The sequence below is a fragment of the Mustela erminea genome, chromosome 11, assembly GCF_009829155.1.
Source record: "Mustela erminea isolate mMusErm1 chromosome 11, mMusErm1.Pri, whole genome shotgun sequence".
NCBI lineage: Eukaryota > Metazoa > Chordata > Mammalia > Carnivora > Mustelidae > Mustela > Mustela erminea.
This window is the reverse complement of record NC_045624.1, coordinates 85,896,994-85,918,789: the sequence shown is the minus strand read 5'-3', so window position 1 is coordinate 85,918,789 and position 21,796 is coordinate 85,896,994. Positions and strand designations below refer to the sequence as shown.

General features: G+C 37.1%; 1 protein-coding gene across 3 annotated transcripts in view; it reads left to right on the top strand.

The window, feature by feature from the left end:
• RELN (reelin) overlaps positions 1 to 21,796 on the top strand; it is a 497,367-nt gene that overhangs the window by 305,268 nt on the left and 170,303 nt on the right. For all 3 annotated transcript variants that reach the window (XM_032304615.1, XM_032304614.1, XM_032304616.1), the window contains exons 12-13: positions 13,382 to 13,533; positions 20,810 to 20,922. In XM_032304615.1, coding sequence (XP_032160506.1) covers positions 13,382 to 13,533; positions 20,810 to 20,922 — 265 coding nt within the window. The remainder of the gene's footprint in view (positions 1 to 13,381; positions 13,534 to 20,809; positions 20,923 to 21,796) is intronic.

Below are 21,796 nucleotides of genomic sequence, written 5' to 3'. Positions count from 1 at the left end.
TCTCCAAGCTAATACCATCCATGTGGAAGTAATGAGCTATCCTCTTCAGTGAGAGCCACATCCCCTGGGGATGCAGATGATTTCATGATACCCAGCCCCCATCCCACTAAAGCAGAGAGAAAAACACAAATTTAACTCCAGGAGGACAACTCTCTTACCCACCTAAATCCCTGCCTATCCATCTCCTTTCTCAAAGACTTCAATGTTACTATTCCTATTCTTTTGGGGAGAGAGAAAATTTATTTTTAATTATGGCTTTCATATCTACCTATTCCCTGTCGCACAATGCTTTCTTTTTCTTTTCTTTTTTTTTCAGCTTGTATCATCAAAGCTTGTCTATAAAAGAACCAAAGAAAAGCTTTTTTTGGATGGATTAATGGTCCATCCAGCAATCTTCTAGTAACATTAGTGAAGATTTAGTATAAACAAACAGAAAACCACGAGTTAAGCTTAGAAAGGAATTGATTTTATATTAGAAGAAACTGAACATATCTTAGAAAATTAGCGTACTAGTCCAGAGATATAGCTTGAAAAAAGTTATTTCTGTTAACAGAGGAGGCATTTTTACAGAGCACTAATGTTATGAGAGAATTTGTGGTAAACTAAATTACTCACACACACCCCCCAAAACAAAGAGGGAACTGTTAGTATTCCTGAAAAAAGAACTAAAGTTAGGACGGACACAGAGGAACGTCAGCACAAGTTCCACCCACTCAGTGACTCAGGTGGTTGCAATTATGCTCTTTGGCCCCTTCTCAGTCCTGAGGATGTATCAGGATTTTGGTCACAGTTAAGAGGCTAATACTTTCCGGCCATGGCCTTGTCAGCAGATCTCTGCTCCAATAACATAGACTAATGTGCTTGACAAAAGCACCTGTGCGCTCTAATTGCTGTACAATTAACTCCTCCCAGTCCTAAAAGCAATAAATTATCCTAGCAACTACATTGTAGGTTTATTTGCAGCTTTTCCCCTAAGTTATCAGGCCATAGCCCCCAGATTTACCTCATTTGTGCTCTCATCTGGTTGCCCAGTCATCCAACTTGCTGTTATAACATAAATGTGTAGGAGGATAATGAGAAGATCTAGTGTTTTCAGTGTTTGCAGTGATGATAAAAATGCTGGTTTAGTCCATGAGAGAGAGAGAGAGAGAGAGAGAGAGAGAGAGTGTGTGTGTGTGTGTGTGTGTGTCTCCCCTCTCTGCATCCCTTTCACCCACTCCCAAACGTTGCTTTACTGGTCCAGGGAAGAATGTTGTCATGATAATTTTTATTTATAACTTTGGAGGGGAACAAAAGCCCACCACAAAATCAAATTAATGTGAAATTTGTTTTACCTAGGTTAAGAGCCGGCAAAGAAAAAGAGATTAGGAATTTGGTAGTGAAATTCTTGATGTGTTTTGTTTTACCAGCCAGATTTACTAAATATTTGTCTCATTCTTCATCTCCGTCATCATCACCCACCCTGATAATTAATCATTATTGGCTCACCTGCTGACATAGAAAATGTAGACAGTAAATTCCAACTGTGCTCAAGAACAGCCAGTTGATTTGATGGAGCTCTGTGAATCTTGAGGTCACTATTTTAAAAATAAAAAAAGAATTTTAATGACTTAATTAAATTATTAACCTGTATATATTTTTACTTCTTTTAATGATGTTTTTCACCTGTAAGAACTATGAAAGAGAAAAATGAATATGCAGTTCTCTCTAATAATTTCAAAACACTTCATATGAATGTTAAGAAAGAAAAGAAAGCCACTATTTTGGGAATATGGTTTCCCAAATGTTCCTCTTTTCCTACCATTTGAGTCAAACTATTTGATCTCACATCACAGGGATGTAAGAGCTGTTTGCCTCTTATATCATAAAACTGTCCTAAATCCAATGTTGGTAGGTTTATTTTTTAAGTGGGATCGTAAAGGTTTTTTCTCTTTTTCGTTAAGAAGACACATCTGAAAAAAAAAAAAAAAAAACAACAATAAGACACATCTGTTACTTCAGCAAGAGAGAAACTTTAATGGATACACTGATAATTTATGTGAATCTTTCTAAGCTTCGGCTTAACTTTACAAATACCTCATTTAATTAGCCACCACCATATCTCACCTAGCAGAGACTGCCTTTAGGTGGGAAAGAGCTTTGTAGAAACACACACTGCTATCATATAGATTTTGTATACTTCTTTTTCATCCCAAATGCAAACATTGTATGTTTTTACTATTCAACTACCTTTACAGTTGTCACTTTTCACGTTAAAGAGGAACTCCACAAATGTAATGAATGTTAGAATACTGAATCGACGCAGCATGCTTCAGTCTTCACCACTTGCCCCAAATCCTTGGAAATTAGAGAAAATGAGCAAACATATGTATAATGACGCTATAAAACGAACAAAAAAATGTGAATGTGCCCTAGTTGGGTCAGGAATTATAAAGTGTTGTACCCAAAAAAAGAAGAGAAGATCTGATGGAAGGAGGGAACTATAGCCCCAAACAGATGTTGAAATAAGACACTGAAAAGATGGCTCAGCCCTGACCCGGGCCTCAGATGCTGGTCACAGGAGTAAGGATGGGGCTCAGGTTTTGCGATAATGACTGCCAAAGAGGAGAGTCCCTCAGTATACCTACTTCCAAGTAGAGGCCTCTATTCCCAGGAAGAAGCAATGAATGTGGACACTTGCAGTGGAGAAACAGGGCAATCCAGGTAACTGGAAATCTCAAGGGGTAACATGGTAGTTCCATATAAAGGCCCACCTGCCCAGTAGCCATTTTTATACCAAAATTATAAAAATAATAACAGATACAAATTTAAGCAAATGATCTAGAATCAACAAATCTGAGGAAAATCAACTCCTTTTAAAAATCATCAAACTAAAGAACTAAGGTCTGAGAAAACAGAGTAGGATAAACAAACGGAGATTTGATAAGAGGCATAATTCATATCCTCAGACAGATGAGAGTGCATACTGCATTCGATAAATTAAAAGACATTTTATGAGAAAGCATAGAAATGTGAGATGAAAATATATAATTGTTATAGCAAACTTATTTTTTTTTCTCTGCTGAAGAACAAATTAATGAGCTAGAAATTTGAGTCTTGAAATCTACCCAAAACTTGGGATCACTAGATATAAGAAAGAAAGTTGTAAAGTGTGGGGGAAATTGGCTCTTCTGATGTTAGAAAAATCAGAATTCCAGAAAGAGAGGTCAGAGAGAATATATGAAATGAAATATTCAAAGATATTGCTGAAGAAAAGTTCCCAAGATTGAAAAAAGAAAAAAAAAAAAAAAAGACATAGTTCCTGTGAATGAAGTGTTTAGCAAGATGAATGGGAACTTACCCAGTCCCAGAACATCAGGAAGAAACTTCAGAACACTGATAAAAGAAGAAATCCTGAAAGCTTCTAGGTGAGATTCATAGTACTTTTCTTGGTAGCACTAAGCATTAAGTTTAAAAAAAAAAAATGAAGAAGTTATCTAGTTCTGAAAAAATTATTCGGAACATAAAATTCTTCTCCAGTCAATTATCATACAACAATTAGGAAAAAACAAAAACCTTTTTATTCCTATACATATACAAGAACTTCATGGTAACCGTGTTTTCTGTACATAACCCAAAACCTATGATAGAAACACAAAAAATAAAAAGGATGGAACCCAAACAACACTAAAGAAAATCATGAAGCCACAAAGAAAGAGACCAACTGAAGAAGAAAGGAACAGAGAAGAACTATAGAAATAGCCAGAGACCAAATAACAAAATGACAATAAGTACATACCTATCAATAATTACTTTAAATGTAAATGGACTAAATGCTCCAATCAAAAGACACACAGTGGCTGAGAGGATGAAAAAAAATAACACCCTTTTATATTCTGTCTGCAAGAGACACTTGAGATACAGAGACACAGACAGACTGAAAGTGAAGTGATGGATAAAAGTAGTCCATGCAAATAGAAATGAAAAGAAAGCTGGAGTACCAATTCTCATTTCAGATAAAATAGACTTTAAGACTGATTATAACAAAATACAAAGAAGATTCTATGACAAAAGTGTCAACCCAGGGGGGATATAACATTCGTAAATATTTATGCACCCAACATGGCAACACCTAAGTATATAAAGCAATATTAACAGACATAAAGGGAGTGATTGACAGCAATACAATAATAGCATGAGACTTTAATACCCCACTTACCTCAATGGATAGATCATTCAGACAGAAAATCAATAGGGAAACACTGACCTTAAACAACACACTAGACCAGATGGACTGAATAGATATATAGAGAACATTTCATCCAAAAACTGCAGAACACACACTCTTCAGATGTACATGGGACATTCACCAGGATGGATCATATGTTAGACCACAAAACAAGTCTCAGTAAATTCAAGAAGACTGAAATCATATCAAGCATCTATTTTAACCATAACATATGAAACTAGAAGTCAACTACAAGAACAAAACTGAAAAAAAAAACACAAACATGGAATCAAAGAGAAAATTTAAAAAAATATTTGAAACAAACGAAAATCAAAATACAACTTTTCAAAATCTATGAAAAGTAGATGAAGTTACATCAAACTAAAAGTTCTTGCACCGCAAAGGAAGCCATCCGCAAAGCAAAAAGACTGCCTACTGAATGGTCAAAGGTATTTGCAAATTACATACCCAATAAGAGGTTAAAATCCAAAATATATAAAGAACTTACACAATTCAATATCAAAAGAACCCAAACAACTTGACAGTTACTGAAATTGGATATTATATACGTGGGATTTCATTGTTAACTTTTCTTTCTACCTTTGGATGTAATGTACAGCATAGGGAAATAGTCAATAATATTACAATAACTTTTTATGGAGACATATGGTAACTAGACTTACAGAGATCTTTTCTTAATACATAAAAATATTAAATCGCTGTGATCTACATCTGAAACTAATAGGATATCATATGTCGATTACACTTCAATTGGGAAAAAACAAAACGAAAACAAACCTTTTCAGACTCACCAGGTTCAAAAAATTTACTACCCCCCAAACCCTCTCTGAAAGAATTGCGAGGTAATATGTTCCTGGTAATTAATCTAAGAGAAATACGATAGATTCAAGAAGGAGTAGCGATCAAAGAAAAGAAAAGCCTCTAGTTCAGTCTAAATAAGTATTGATTCTTAAAAAGTAATTTAATAAAAATTTGCAATTAAAGCCCAGATGACCTCAGTGAGAAGTACAAAGGGAAAGTGACAAGAAGGAAAGAAGAAAGAGTAAGGAAGTGAAATACTGCCAAAGTTCCTATCTTACTTAGAATGAGGATACAGCTCTGGGTTAACTCTTAATGTTAATAGAAAACTTTTAAGTGTAAATATGTAAATAATAGATTAGCCAGAAACAGACTATGTAACTTCTGAAACATCAGGGTCACATAGGACATGGAAGACTGAGTCTCCTACATGGCGGGAAAAGAACAAAAGGAAAGAGTAAAAAACAGTGTCAATAGAAAACAGAAAACAATTTGTCAAGAACCCATCTAAACGTATCAGTAACCCAATAAATTTGACCGAGTTATATTTATTAAATGATATTTTCAAACATACCAGTAACTCAATAAATTTGAGTTATATTCATTTATTAAATGAGATTTCCAAAGTAAGTTTTTAATAAAAGTAAGCTATATATTTGCAATAACACAGGAAATTAAAAATCAAAGAAGAGAAACAAATACACCAGAAAACTATGAGAGAAGAAGGCATATTAAAATCAGATCATTCAGGGGCGCCTGCATGGCTCAATGGGTCATGATCTCTGCCTTCGGCTCGGGTCATGATCCCAGAGTCCTGGGATGGAGGCCCCGCATCAGGCTCTCTGCTCAGCAGGGAGCCTGCTTCCCTCTCTCTCTGCCTGCCTCTCAGCCTACTTGTGATCTCTGTCTGTCAAATAAGTAAGTAAATAAAATCTTTTAAAAAAAATAAAAAATAAAAAATCAGATCATACAAATCAGATTTAAAAAATCCAAATTTAAGCACTAAAAAGGCTAAAAGAGGATATTTTATGCAACAGTATATGTAGGACACTTGCCACAATGCATAGCACATAATATGCTATCAAAAAACTTAGAATTAGCTGTTATCCCAACTATAATTACTGTTGGTAATGGGATATGAGCAAAGTGGTGCTCAAAGGAAAATTATACTCAGATTAATTAATGAGCTATAGAAGAAACGCAAACAAATAAAGTTGAAGTGGCCAATGAAACCTAAATTGGATTCTCTAAATAAGCCAATGAAGTGTCATTAAGAAAAAAGACCATATTAGTTAAAGTGATAATTGGATATATTTTAAAACCGTGAAAGTGCTAAAATGGATCTGAGTAATCTTGTTATAAGCTATTAAAAGAATGTATATCTTGTTCTGGTTTGCTTTGGCCCTGAGTTCTAACGTTGCTTAGTCTTGAGGCCATTTTTTTAAATACTTTAAAAATATAAACTAAAATTTCAAATAACAAAGAAGTAAGCACTGTATTGTTCTGGAACTCCTTCATAGAAATTAAATGTTAAACCTTTCATGTGCAGCACATTCACACACCATCTTTGCTTTTGGTTCTGCCATTCTTGAGTTAGTTTGTAGCCCCCCCTCATCCCCCTCCAAAAACCAGCTGTCCATGCGAACATCCAGAATACCTCCACTGGCTTCCCTTCCAAGATAGAATCTTTACTGAGGTCACAGAGAAAGAAAGAATGAAATCTGAGTCCTTCCAAAGTGATTTAATTTCTGACAGCTTGGCACAACATCAGCCAGTGATGGGATTTCTCTGTGGAAGGTATTGGAGGAGGCTGCCGGCACCGAAATGTTTAGATGCCCATGTCTTCAACCTTTTCTTTGTTCTCCATAGCCCTTCTTCAGTGGTTCGCCTGATCACCACTGACCACAAGTCAGTCTTGATGATCTAAGGGTTTCTGTGAAGTAAGAGCAGAGCTCTAACACCTCAAAAAGCTTACCCTGTAATTACCTGTATCCTAGAACACATCCAGGAGCATTAGGAAATTGACGGTTTAATTCCCCAGACCCATAAAGTATGCTAAATAGTATAACTATTTATTATTATGTTTTGAAATTCAAAAATAAGAAAATGACTAAGTACAGTTTGGCATATACCTAATAAAATATTGTGTGGCTCATTTATTTTTTTAAAGATTTTATTTATTTATTTGACAGGCAGAGATCACAAGTAGGCAGAGAGGCAGGCAGAGAGAGAGAGGAGGAAGCAGGCTCCCTGCTCAGCAGAGAGCCCAATACGGGGCTCGATCCCAGGACCCTGGGATCATGACCCGAGCAGAAGGCAGAGAGAGGCTTTAACCCCCTGAGCCACCTAGGTGCCCCTGTGTGGCTCATTTATAAAGAATTAATAGTAGCCTGGAAAATGTGAACATTCCTAATAGAAGTGAAGAAAGACAGAGTATAAACCATCTATATCACATTACCACAACCATTTGGAAATATACATACAAAAATATTAGAAATAAATATACTAAAATTGTGCTTGTCTCGGGGAGAGTGTGGTTATGGGCAGTGTTTTCCCAGCATTTTTATTTTCCAATTTTTCAGTAATGAGAATACTGGCATTTTAATAGAAAACAAATAGAATTTCTTTTTATAAGTTTCAAAAAATATTGCCAACTGTACTTCTCCATGTAGCCAACCCCTCCCAGGCCACAGACGTCATTTCTGTGAAGCATCTTCCTCTACTTAAAAATTAAAAGCAACGACTGGCAAGTACTGCACATGACGGAATGCTTATAAGGGCAATACACCAGCAAGATATAGAAAAGATGCTTGGAGGGCAAACAGGACTCATCCTGAGGTCACATTTGCTTTCCCATATTTGGTGTTGCTGGCTTTTTCAATGGTTAGAAAGAGAGCAGTCTCTGAACCAGTTCGTTCCACTTCCATCCAACTTCCATTGCTAACAATCCTCTTGTACTACCACCCATATCCTATTAAGGTAACTGCTTTATGAATTTGCTTTGAAGAAGCTCTAAGTATATATTTTTTTTAAATTCATCTAAGATTATAGAAGAAAAAATTGAGTAAGACAGTGGTTTTCCGAGGTGTGCCACAGCTTCGTCTCTGACAGATTATTTACTATAGAGAGACCAAAATTCAAAGTATCAGTTATATGTTTTAATAGCACTGCTTGCTAACTGGATTACACCTACATCTGACTCAATATGTCTTTCTTGAATATTGAAAGTTATCCAGTGGGGCAGGGGGACAAGTAAAAGTCAATATAAACTCAATAAAACAATTTTATATTGGCTTCCTTGTTCCAGGGAAATAGGAGCAAAGAATCTTACACATGACCATTGGAAACCAAAATCACATATAAACCAACAAGAACAATCTGTATTATAGCCCCCTTCAATATAAGTTGGTGCTTTAATTGAAAATGGGTTTTCAAATTATTTAGAATTCTCCAGAACAGTTTGAATATCTTCTTGTATTTTCTACAAATTCTTCCCTCTGTTCTACCCAGAAAAGTTATGTTCCCTCTGACTTAGAACACTTTTCACAAAAATGCTTATAAAGCTAAAAAAGGATTTTATTTAAGCTTATAATTCAAGGTAAGTGGACTAGAGATAGGTTGGCAGTCTGTGTTAATATTGTATTAAGTGGATTTTTTTTCTTTTATAAGCATGTTCATTTTTATTAAAGCCAAACCAACCTGACCATTTAGATAACATAAATAATAAACTGAGGAGCCCAGAAGATTACAGACAAAAATCATGAATAGTACCAAAGATCCACGATAGATGAAGTGTCATTTTTCTTTCAGTTCAGTATCCCTTTGCTTAAAGATGAAGTAGTAGCACTTGTACATGGTACTGTGACTTTGTCCAGTCTTGCTGCTTTGCTAATTCTGGTGTGAAAAATTAAAAACACTCATTATAACTTAGAAGTTCACTTGAATGGTCTCTTCCACTTACTTTAAAGCAGCGGTAGTACTACGTTTTGGTGGGGGGAGGGGGACGGGGATCTAACACTTACTGACGTGCTGTCACATTCCAGGCAGCACATTATTTTCTCTAACCGTCCTCCAGTCTGGGTCATATTTCTGTCTTATTGGTGAGAAAGCTGAGTGCTTTCTCCCATTCCAAAGACAATGTTCTTTATTAATGTTATTCCGACAAGAGAATAAATCAACATAATGCACGTAATAAAAACCAAAAACAAAATTGAATTTGAGTGAAATACAGGGGAACCAATTGAAGAAAAGAATTTTTGAAATGCAGGGAAGCTTTCAGATAGAGTTCATCCTTTACCTTCTCCTAAGCTGTCATGCTAAGGGAAAAACCTCTAAATGAAGGTAGAGAAGCCTTCAGTCGAAGTCCACACCTTGCCAGACCGCACAGGGCTCACGCTCAAGATAAACCTCATGAATATAAATGAATGTGGAAGGGTCTTTACCTATGGCACATTCCTTATTAAATAACAGCATTTATCCCAAATAGAGACCTTATGGATAGAATGAACTTATTTAACCTCAGAGAGTTCACAGGGATTTAAAAAATCTTATGAATTTGGTAAATGTGGGATCTCAGTAGCCAGACTTTATCCTATATCTTAGCTCACACTTAAAGGAGCCAACTTTAGGTGATTTGATATAGTCTGGAAAATAGAATAAAACAAATTTTCAGAGATAATGTGAAATGCTTCATTAGCTTTAGAGCATTTTATGCCCATATTTGTAGGCAAAGAATATCTGATTAAAATATGACTTCTATTGCCTGTGTTCATGTTCTTAGCATTTTCATCAACGTATAATGAGATCATTTACGTTTTCATTCTGCATTATAATACCTATAAATTGAATGTCTTTCTTCTTTTTTCCTGAAAATTATGTTCTTACTGCAAAGCAGATACGTAAAGGAAAAATCCCAAGTCCCCCATGCTAATCCCATTTCTCACAGTTAAATTGTACACATATATTCATTCAGAAATTTTTCTGTGAGTACACACATACAAACACAGCACTCACTAGAGTCATATTTTGTATACTGTGCCACAACTTAATTTTTTAAGACCACAAACATATAATGAATGTATCTTCTAGTCAGTAAATATAGATCAAGATTTCAAAAGGGTGATGTACCAGTTTATCTGGTTGAACTCCTTTGACAGACAAAAAATATTGTAATGAAAATTTTTACATGCTTGTTAAAGTATTTTTGAAAGGTAGATTCCTAAAAGGGAAAGGAAAATTAGAGAATCAGATACATACACGTACATATACATACATGGAGGTATGTAGTTTTCATCTTGATAGTTGCTGCCAAATTGCCCTTCAAAGAATAGATCTCATTCTATTTTTAAGCTAATGAAAGAAATCTTTTTTAATTTCAGCTTTCCTGAGGCATCACTGACATACAAGATTGTGAGAAAGTTAAAGCACATCATCGTGACACGATATATGTATTCGTTGTGAAAGAACTCCATCTAGTTAATTAACACATCCATCGCCTAACATATTTATCTTTTCTGTGTGAAAAGATTTAATTTCTACCCTCTTGTACCTTTCTTAAAAATATCAAAGTATGAGCTGATTAAAACATAATTAATTGTATTCTCAAAGCATTCCAAAATAGTTGATAGAGAGGACCATCCACTTTCCAGCTAAGAAACTGCTTTAAATCATCTTTACTTACAAAAATATTCCTCTTTCTTGGACACAAGAATAGAAAAGTCATATTTTAAAGATCTAAATTAAACATCATTGTAACCTTGCTACATCTAAGGAACAAAGTTGCCTTAAGGCATTTTATTGATTATGAAATTTTTTCCTATGTTCCAAATTCTACCCACTGTATTATAAATAATAGATATCACTGTATCTATAATAAATAATATAGGAGCTCTTTTTTTGGACTTAGTCATCAAAGCATAAAGCATAAATATAAATTGCTATGTTGTAGAGGTCTCTCCCCTGTAGGCCGACAGTCCTTCAAATGCAACTCACTACAACCACATTTACCTGAGGAAGACATAAATTAGGCTGTAGAAGAGTAACACTTGTTTTCAGGAAAATGCCATGCCATCAAAAATACTACTAAAACTCTAGAGCTCCTCAGATACCACTTCCAGCCTCAAAGATTTGGTTATGTTATGATTTTACTTCATGTAAGTGATTATGGAGAGACAGTCGAGGACTATCTAGAAAAGACCCACAACTTGGCACCCTCATGGATCTGGACTCTCAAGTCCAGGGACTGAAAGCCTTGCTCTGCTATCCCTCAAGGATACTTTGTCTCCAACTAAGCTTGAGCCGGTATCTACACAAATCCATGAAAGAATGAGCTTATGCCACAACAGACTTCTACTGAATTTTTAATAAATGCAAGATAATTTATTCAAATCACTAACACGCAAAATGATTTTTTAGATCTCTCTCTCTGCTTCTTTCTCTCTCTTCAAAGCAGACTCAACTTTCCATTTCATTTGATTATAAATATTTGGGTTTCTAAAGAAAATAACTTCACTTTTGTTATCTTCCAACATTTAAAAGCGGGAGAAATAAAGACTAATGTAGAGTAAAATTGAATATATTGGACTGTAAAATAAAGATTGAAAAGAAACATACAGGGACGCCTGGGTGGCCCAGTCGGTTAAGCGTCCAACTCTTGGTTTCGGCTCAGGTCGTGGTCTCAGGGTTGTGAGACTGAGTTCGGCATGAGGCTCCACTCTCATGAGGAGTCTGCTTGAGATTCTCTCTCCCTCTGCCCCTCCCGATTGTGTGTGCGCACTCTTTTTCTCTTGCAAATAAAAAAACCGTAAAAAAAAAAAAAAAAAAAAAAAGAGGGACTCCTGGGTGGCTCAGTTGGTTAAGCAGCTGCCTTCGGCTCAGGTCATGATCCCAGCATCCTGGGATCGAGTCCCACATCGGGCTCCTTGCTCAGCAGGGAACCTGCTTCTCCCTCTGCCTCTGCCTGCCATTCCGTCTGCCTGTGCTCGCTCTCTCTCTCCCTCTCTCTCTGACAAATAAATAAATTAAAAAAAAAAAGAAAGAAAGAAAGAAATATACAGTCTGAACATATCTCACACAGCTCTGTCTGTGGTGGAAGTCTCGAAAATAATTCATTTAGATTCATCTAGAAGAATTATTCATTTACAACTAATAATGAGAAAAAGACAACTAATTTCATTTTTCACCTGAATAGAAGGTTCTTTTAGTCCAGGACAATTCCATCTTTTTCTATCCAATTTTTCACTTTAAAAATACTCTAACGCCTAAAAGGAGTCATCATATGCATCATTTATAAGCTTAACTTGCTTTGTGGATCAGTAGGCTGAGTGGTTTAATTGGGATAAATGGAGCAAGTAAAAGACCAATGAACCAGTGTGAGATTTTCTTGTATGAGTCAAGAGAGGTTTCTTGTTAATTTACAGTGGTCTAGCACTATGAAGAGCTGCTTCAAAAAGTTATTTTTGAGTTTCTTGAATGATTAATATAATCCGCTAAATTATGAAAAAAAAAGACATTTCCTAAACATCTTGGTCCCAAATCTATTATAAACTGAAATGGGTCAACATAATCTCCCTGACATGGTACAGTCTTTAGAACCGTAACTACTAAAATAACAACAAATTGAGAAACAGAAGATCTCAATTTTAGAGCTAAATAGGCAATTAGCCTTAGGCAAGCCACTTACCTCTGTGTGTCCCAATTTCCTCCATGTGTGGGCAGGCGAGTTATGTGACTAGCAATGTCCAGATTAGACACAACCAGAAATAAACACTAAGGAGAAACAGGAATTTTAAAATATTAGATATTTTTGTTCTCTCCTATATATCTGATTCTATATTTTTTGACATGATCCAGTTTAAATCTCCTCTCCTTTGGAAAACTTGCTAGACTCTTGCCACTCCTACGACTTTACGTTCTATTTACATTTTTTTACATTATTACTTTATTATTGCATTATTACATTATTATTTACATTACATTCTAGTTACATTTTGGTAATGTGCACAATACCATAAAAGTGTATGATCTTATGATACTCTCTTTTATGGTTCCCTGTTTCCTCAGTTCAGACTTGGCCCCCTGACACCAATCTTGACTGTAGGTACTTTGAGAATAAAGACTATCATGTAGTAAACATACTATACATAGTATTGATTAAATTTATCCTCTGCAGAAAAATCATTATTGTGAATGGAATGTGTTTAAAATTTGTTCATTATTAAATCGGCTGTACCACATCTTTATTTCAGAATGATTGATTATTAAGTATATGTTCCTCAGTAAAAATAAAATGCCATAACCTATGAATCTTTGACTTAATATTCCAATTGTTCACGATTCTCACTTTTTTTTTTTAAGGTGGGACATCTTGGGAGCTGTCATTGGTACAGAATGTGGAACAGTAGAATCAGGTTTATCGATGGTCTTCCTCAAAGATGGAGAGAGGAAACTATGCACCCCGTATATGGATACCACCGGTTATGGGAACCTGAGATTTTACTTTGTTATGGGTAGGTACAATTTGAACAAATTTTGTTGACCTAAGGCAGAACCTACACCAGCCCGTATTCCTGTGGAAGTAAGATTGTTTGTTATCTAACAACATAAAATGAAATTCATGAAATCACAGTTCTATTAGAAGAACAAAAGCTCACACCTGCTTCAGACCAGCCCCACTAGTACCATCCTATAAGAGAGCTAGTCCTGAAATGCCTTGGTAGTCCTGAAGGTAAAATGCCACCTCAATGACCACCTCTCCCTCAGTGGTCACAGCTGAAAAGACAATGGGAGAGAAGCTGAGAACAAAATCACTCCTTTGTCCAAAGTCCCTGGCTTCCCCCAGAAGCAGTCATCCAAGTAAGCCATTTGTTTTCATGGATATATCATGATTTCATCACTGATGAAATGAATGGGAAGTTAAGAAACATGTTTATAATACCTTAATAACACTGTCCGCTTTTTAATATGTGCCAAACACACAAAGAAAGTGCTCATAAGATGTACTCTTCCCCAGATTATTGTGGAGCATATAAGTAGATAAACATTTAGAAAAATACCCAAGGAAGAATGAGGGGGTTGAAATTAGGGCCCTCTCAAAATTATTGTGTTGGTTACGGATTCTTCCACTGGATGTCATTCCAGATATGTGAGTAGGTGTCACATGCCTTTTTTGTTGAGTGACTAGAAAAGCACAGGCAACACCTGGAAGCGAAACAGGAAATAAACATTTAATAAACATTTACCACCTTTGAACTTACTCACAAAGATGTCAGCTCATCAGGACAAACAGGCCCCCTGAGTCTGGGCTTCAGCACTGGCTGTTTATCTCCCTCCCATTCCTTACTTCCTGTACGTTAGAGTTAAGTTCAGATTATCCCATGTTCCAAAACACTGTCTGCTTGATGCCACCTCATTTTCCATATGATCTGTTTGATAATGGGGAAGTTGTGCCTGTAAAATATAATAATGTAATCATCCTACATTAAGGATCTCCCCAATTAGACTCTGAAATGGACCCTATACTTAGAGACCCAAAGTTCATTTCCTTTACAAAATTAGAATTCAAACTGGCTCTCCTTTTATTAAGAAAGATTCCTGGGAAAGCTTAACCCTCCTCTCAAAAAAGTTGTGATAAACTTTCAGCTTGTCAGTGCTTCTAATTCTAAGCATTTTCACTTTTTACCATTTTTCACGTAATATTCGAATTCTTGATTTTTTTTTCAAGATCAGTCATACTAAATCAACCCCATTCAGCACCTTTGTAAAGCACTAACATGTTTATGTAAGTGTCTTTGTAGAACGAATTTAATCATCTATAATTCTTTCTGCATATTATTAATGAATCAATTAAAATAATATTCATGATGAAGAAAAATCTCATCTGAATGAGCCGACAATATATTATCCCAAATAAAAGCATCTCCATTTCATTTTAAAAATTAATTAATTCTGATTGACTAGAGTCCACTGAGCTAAGTTATGTGGAGAATATAATCAGGGGTCATAATGGTACCTGCATTTCAGAGTTGCTGATCAGTGATTGAATTCAGGCAAATCCCTTAAAACAGCACCTAATGCAAATAGGTATGACTCACTGTATCTTTTTTTATACATAAAAATTGCTTAGAATTCCTGCCCACAAGTAACATCTAAAAGTCAGTCAAAGAAAGACAAATACTGTATGATTTCACTTATATGTGGAATTTAAGATATAAGCAAAGGAAAGAGAGAGACAAACCAAGAAACAGACTCTTAACGCTAGAGAACAAAGTGATGGTCACCAAAGGGGGAGTGGGTGAGGGATGGGTGACATAGGTGAAAGGAAGGAAGAGTACACTTGTCATATGAGCCCTGAGAACTGTGCAGAGCTGTGGAATCACTGTATTGTACGCCTGAAACTAAGATAACCTGGGAATTTAAATAAAAATTTTTAAGAAGAAAGAATGTTATGGGCTATAATGAAACGAAATGGTATGTGCCAAGGACACTCTGTGTCGCTTCAGTGTCGGGATCAGAGCAACACTCCATGAGGGAGATGACATTTGAACTGGTATTTGAAAGATGGCCATAATTTAAATCTAAAGGGATTTATAAACTGAAACCAATATCACACTGTTTTCATTACACTTGGATAAAAATTTTAAGAACAAAAAAATTATAACTTACCTCTAAGGAAGAGAGAGAGGAGGAAGATGATAGTTCTCTCAAAGAAGAGGGAAATAAAAGGCATTTTATTTTATCCAAAGTCAGAACAGAAACTGTAATGTAAAAATCCGTCCCTATACTTCTGCTGATATATAAACGGGAGAGTTCATTTCGAGTGTCATATTGAAACAGGGTGAATTGTGAATATTAAAAACAAGTTTTTAAGGGTTTGAAGGGAGAAGAGAATGACAAGCTAAGCCAGCATTTTGAGAAAAAGCACAGGTATAAATTCACATGACTTGTTTGGGGTGGGTGATTTTCCCAATACAACCCAGTACAAAGGTAGAAGATGGGACAAGAAAAGAGAACCAGAACCAGAATGGCGATTTTCTTTAATATTAACTGAGGACTGAGGAGTTTGGGCTCTTTCTCTAGGCCGTGTGGAGCCACCAGATGATTCCTGTCAGCTCTGTAACGTAGTCTCATCTGTGTTTTAGAAAGATAACTCTGGCATGAATTTGAAGGAAAGACGGAAACACTCAGAAATTAGAGGGTAGGAGGCCAGTTAGGATAGGGTTGTCAGAGTTAGAAGGAGAGAAAAAAAAAGAAACAGCTTTTTAAAAAAAATTTTTTTTAATGTGGGGTGCTTCGGTTGTGCAGTTGGTTAAGCATCCAACTCTTGGTTTTGGTTCAGGTCGTGATCTTAGGGTCATGAGATCGAGCCCCATGTTGGCCACCACAATCAGCACAGAGTCTGTTTGACAGTCTCTCTCCTTCTCCTTCTGCCCCTCCCACTCATGCACAGTCTCTCTTTCTAAAATAGTCTTTTAAAAGTTTTTTAATTGAAGTGTAACTGACATACAATATCCTCTTAGTTCCAGGTGTACATCATAGTGATTCGGGAGTTTCAAACAGGATAAAATGATCCCTATGATGAATCTAGTTTCCATCTGTCACTGCACAGTTATTCCAGTATTACTGACCACATTCCCTATGCTGTCACCCCCCGTGACTTATTTATTTTATAACTGGAAGTCTATACCTCTTAATCCCCTTTACCTATTTAAATCTGAATTTCAGATAAATAATTTTTTTATATAAATATTGTTTGTGCAATATATTTCATCTGGCAAGTCTGTTAGGAAACTATTGCACTATTCCAAGCAACAAAGGAACAGGACAGTGACCGTGGTAATAATATGAAGTAGGGGACAGAGAATAAACAGCTGAAGAGAAGGAACCAACTGAGGTTCACACCCAAAAGACTACGGGGATTATGAGATCAGTATTGGAAAGGAAAGAGATTCCTTTCTTGGATTTCTTCCTTGGATTTCTTGAATTTCTTCCTATTTCCCAAGATAGCAAATGTCCAAAAATAAATAAATAAAAAGCAGATATGGAGTAGATTTTGGCATTACGTATGTTGAGGTTGAGGCTTCTGGAAAGCCATACGAAGGTAGACATTTTTCTGAGGGTCTGAACCAGATTTGAAAGTCATCAGCACGTAGGTGATAAGAGGAGCCACTCAGCAGAGTTGCTGTGTTCTCCCAAACAGAAGGGAGAATAGACAAAGGACAGGAAAAATTCTTAGGGGGAACCCTCATCTAGGTAAAGGAGGAAGGCGTGGAGCTAGACAAAGGATACTGAGAAAGGACACAAAGATGTGGGAGGAAGGTGTTCTACACTGAAGAAGGAAGGGAAAGGGTGGGGACCAGCCCACAGAGAAGCCAACCAGGATAGGGGTTGAGAACCCCACCCCCGCCAAGGGACTTTTGAGCGAGTATTCCCCATGGTATGGTGCTCAGGAAGCCAAAGCACATAGAGTTAAAAGAAATAAAAGACTTGTATCCCTGAAAAAAGGCCACTCCTTCAAGCAGTTCATGAGTTACAGAAGAAAAGAAATGGGGTCTGGATCTTGAGCTCAGAGAAAGCAGGATCTAGCAAAGGTGGTTTTTAAGATAGGAGAGGATGTAATCGGACAGGACAGTAGGGGGAAAATGGGTATGGTAAGACTAGAAAGACTTCCAAACTTCTGTAGCTGATGGAGAAGACAGCAACATGGAAAGAGATCTAAGATATGGTAGACAGCTTATACGGGCATCTTTAGAAAATCACTCTCTGATTGTTCATCTAGACAAAATCACACTTCCTTCCTCTCTGGCTTGCCTGTGCTTTCTTCCTGGTCTCATCCCTTGGTCCCGATCGATCTACTGGGACAATTTCTGGGAAATTTGCTCAGTTTTCAAAATTTGGTTCAGGTCTGTTTCCTTCACTCATATATTCATTCAAGACAAATTCACTGAGGACCAGTATCCGACACTGTTCTTAGAGTCAGAATGGGTGAATGAGATAAAAATAATCGAACACTCATCATTCATTCCTTTACTATGCCTTCCCCATATTCACCGAACATCTCCCATACACCCATCTCTTTTGTCCCTACTTATATCTCTTTTCTCTGAATTTTGTCTGTGATTATGACAGCACAACACAGTTTACTGCTAATTGTCATTCTTTCATATGTATTATTCTTGTTTTCCTTGCTAAATTACAAACTTTTACCTTTTATTTTCCCTTCAAGCCCAATGTCCTGTACATAGTAAATAAAAAAGTTGCTCTCCTAACATAAATGTCTTAAAAGCTACTTAAAGCAGGACTTAAACTATTTGAAACCTAACTGTCCACCTAGTTTTTATTGAAATCTTCTGTAATTGCTGTACACAATGCCCCTTGAGTCATACCTCCCCACAATACATCAAAGCGAATGAAACTGAAGAAGAATCCGTGTCTTTCTGTGCGAGCTGCTGTCACTGAAACTTCACAGAGCTGATAAATTGCCCCCTGAGGGATCTCTTAGATAAAGTCTGTCATCGTTTTAAAGTCTTGGCTTCTTTTGGACTTTCTTCTTCTGTCATTCTGGGCGGGAGGAGCTCTCGCGTGTGTCTCTTCTCCCTCTGAAAGGCAGGTGACGTTCACGAACTGTTCTTAAGAGAGCAGAGACTTACAGGGAACAAATCAGTGAAATTAGAGAGGACTGAGGTGCAGTTCCTGTGTCTCTGGGTGTGGTGCTTTAAATCCACCCTGCCTGTGACCTTCCACCTTTCCTGTGTTCTTTTTGGTAAGTCTTTAATACATCCTCATAAAGTTACAGTTTTTAGATGGGGGGTTAGTTTTCATGCAGATCTCTTCTCCCAGAAACAGTCATCTAGAATGACTTTGACTAGCTCTGTTTACCACAGTGTAGCCATGTGTAATGAAATGCTTAGAAAAAAGAAAATCTGGGATCAGATAGCAAAAGCGTAAGGTTCTCTCTACCAGTTGTTGCCCTGAAATAATAAACATCTGTTAGGATGAAGGTGACATTATCACCACATCTGGCCGCTCTTTTCTCAGTTCGGATTAGTTAACTCAATAAATATGTATAATATGTCAAGTTCTGTATGTCTAACAGATGTAACATGCTGTATTTCTATGCTTCATAGATAACCAGGATCTAAGTTACTTCTATTATTGTGATCTTTCTTATACTGATTAAGTTCTAGCTTTCTTACTTAAAGCATCACATGTCAGTAATTTCTTCCCAACATCAGACCCCAGTGTCCCAGACTGAGAATCTGCCATTCTTCCTCCTTTCCTCTCTCCCTCTCTCCCTTCCTTTCTTCCTTCAGATGGTGAGTCTCAACCATTATTTGTTGATTTTACTAGATTAATTATCAGAAGGTAACCTTGTTCTAGAATTTTAAGGTTACTCTACTGTCCCCATAGAGTATTAGCAACAGAAATTGCCTATAGATAAGAGTTAACATTAATGGTGGTTAATTTAAGAACTGGAGGGAGTTATTTTGAAAGATAGGAATAAAATTAAGAGTTAATGTTACAAATTTTGGACCATAAGGGTAGAATATTTGCCAGGAAATCCACGTACCTACCTACATTCCTGGTACGATGATTGGTGCCGTTGTGAACGGTAGCCGTGGGTGGGGAGAGGCCTCTGTGTAGACATGAAGTCCTTTAAAATCCAGATTCTGCAGACAATTCGTGGACGCCAGCAATAGTAAGGATGACTGGCTGGATGCAGTAGTGAAAAGAGTAAGGTTAAGGGCTAAAAGTCATACCATTGACTCACAGCTTTTCCATCGGTTATTTGAATGATCAGTTTCAGGTCCCTGCTCTGTTGTTCAGTTTCGTCCTCAGGATAATCTTAATTACCTTACAGTTCTAATGTTCCACTTGACTGTAAAGTAGACCGAAAGAGAATTAGCTACTCTGTGTACTTTCCAACAACCAAATGAGGTACAAAAATAAAAATGAAGAATGTAGAATGAACTGCAGTTAAGATGCCAATACCTGGGGCACCTGGGTGGCTCAGTGGGTTAAAGTCTCTGCCTGCGGCTCAGATCATGACCTCAGGGTCCTAGGATCGAGCCCCGCATTGGGCTCTCTGCTCGTCATGGAGCCTGTTTCCCCCTTTCTCTCTGCCTGCCTCTCTGCCTGCTTATGATCTGTCTCTCTCTGTCAAATAAATAAATAAAATCTTTTAAAAAATTAAATAAATAAGTTTTTTTTAAAAAGATGCCAATACCTACTATATGCTAAGATATTAAGGATACCAAGTGCAACTGTTTAAGTAATATCACTCAGAAATAGCTGATGCAGTGAGTCACCACATTTTTTCAAAACCATCATCAATCAGGTCTGAATTTGGGCCAGTAAGACCTCAAATATAAGGAAGTGACTGTTTCTTTAAAAAAAGAGCATATCGGGGAGGCCTGGGTGGCTCAGTTGGTTAAGCAGCTGCCTTCGGCTCAGGTCATGATCCCAGCGTCCTGGGATCGAGTCCCACATCCGGCCCCTTGCTCGGCAGGGAGCCTGCTTCTCCCTCTGCCTCTGCCTGCCATTCTGTCTGCCTGTGCTTGCTCTCTCTCCCTCTCTCTCTCTGACAAATAAATAAATAAATAAAATCTTTAAAAAAAAAAAAAAAAAAGAGCATATCTTTTTTAATGTGTGTTCAAATACGGGCAGGCCGCCACAGCTCATTGCAAACTATGGTTCTGTAAGTATTTTTTTATTCTGAACGTTAACACCACACGTGTTTATGGATGCAGTCTGGTACCAAGAACTTACAGTTTTTGTTTTGTTCAGGAGGAGTCTGTGACCCTGGAGATTCTCATGAAAATGATGTCAGCCTGTACGCGAAGACTGAAGGAAGGAAAGAGCACATTACACTGGATACTCTTTCGTATTCCTCCTATAAGGTACTGATGCCGATTCAGGTACCAAATGACCCCACCCCAGATCTCCCTAGACAGTCCGAGTTCGAAACCATGGACATCCTGCTAGATGCGGAGGAGATCACTCTCTTAGAAGCCCAGGAAATTGCCAGATTTCTTTAAAAGTGACATGGATGGGGCACCTGGGTGGCTCAGTGGGTTAAGCCTCTGCCTTTGGCTCAGGTCATGATCTCAGGGTCCTGGGATCAAGCCCCACATCGGGGCTCTCTGCTCAGCAGGGAGCCTGCTTCCTCCCCTCCCCTCTCTCTGCCTGCTTGTGATCTCTCTCTGTCAAATAAAAAAAAAAATGACATGGACATTTTAATATTCACTTTTTTTTCCTGATACAAACAAAAAAGGAGGTTTTTATCAGGACAAATGAAGTACGGCCCATTAGAGATGATACGATGGAGTCCAGTACTCTTTACTCTTGTTCCCTAGAAAGCCCTCGTCATAGCTTTCATTATAGAACCTCACAGACGTATCGGGCATAATGACTATTTATCCAGCATCTTAGGATTTCCTAGGCAGAAGACATCATAGAAGTACAGATTATTGTCACTTTTTTTTTCTAATTATAACCACTGAAATTGACGTTTTTTTCCTTTGCCCTTCGGATTTAGGGCATGTGCTAGATCCGGTTATTTGCAAACATCTTCAAAATTATGTGTGACGCTCATCATTAGGTGTAGAACTATTGTTTTCTAGTTTCTATTGTTTTTATTGTTTCTATAGTTTTCTAGAAATCTATTGTAGATTTCTTTGCGCTGAGACTATGCTCACACATTCATTATTAGTTAGGCTTTTCTCCACATTGATGGCACCCTCGATACCGTAAAGAACTTGAACACAGCCAGCA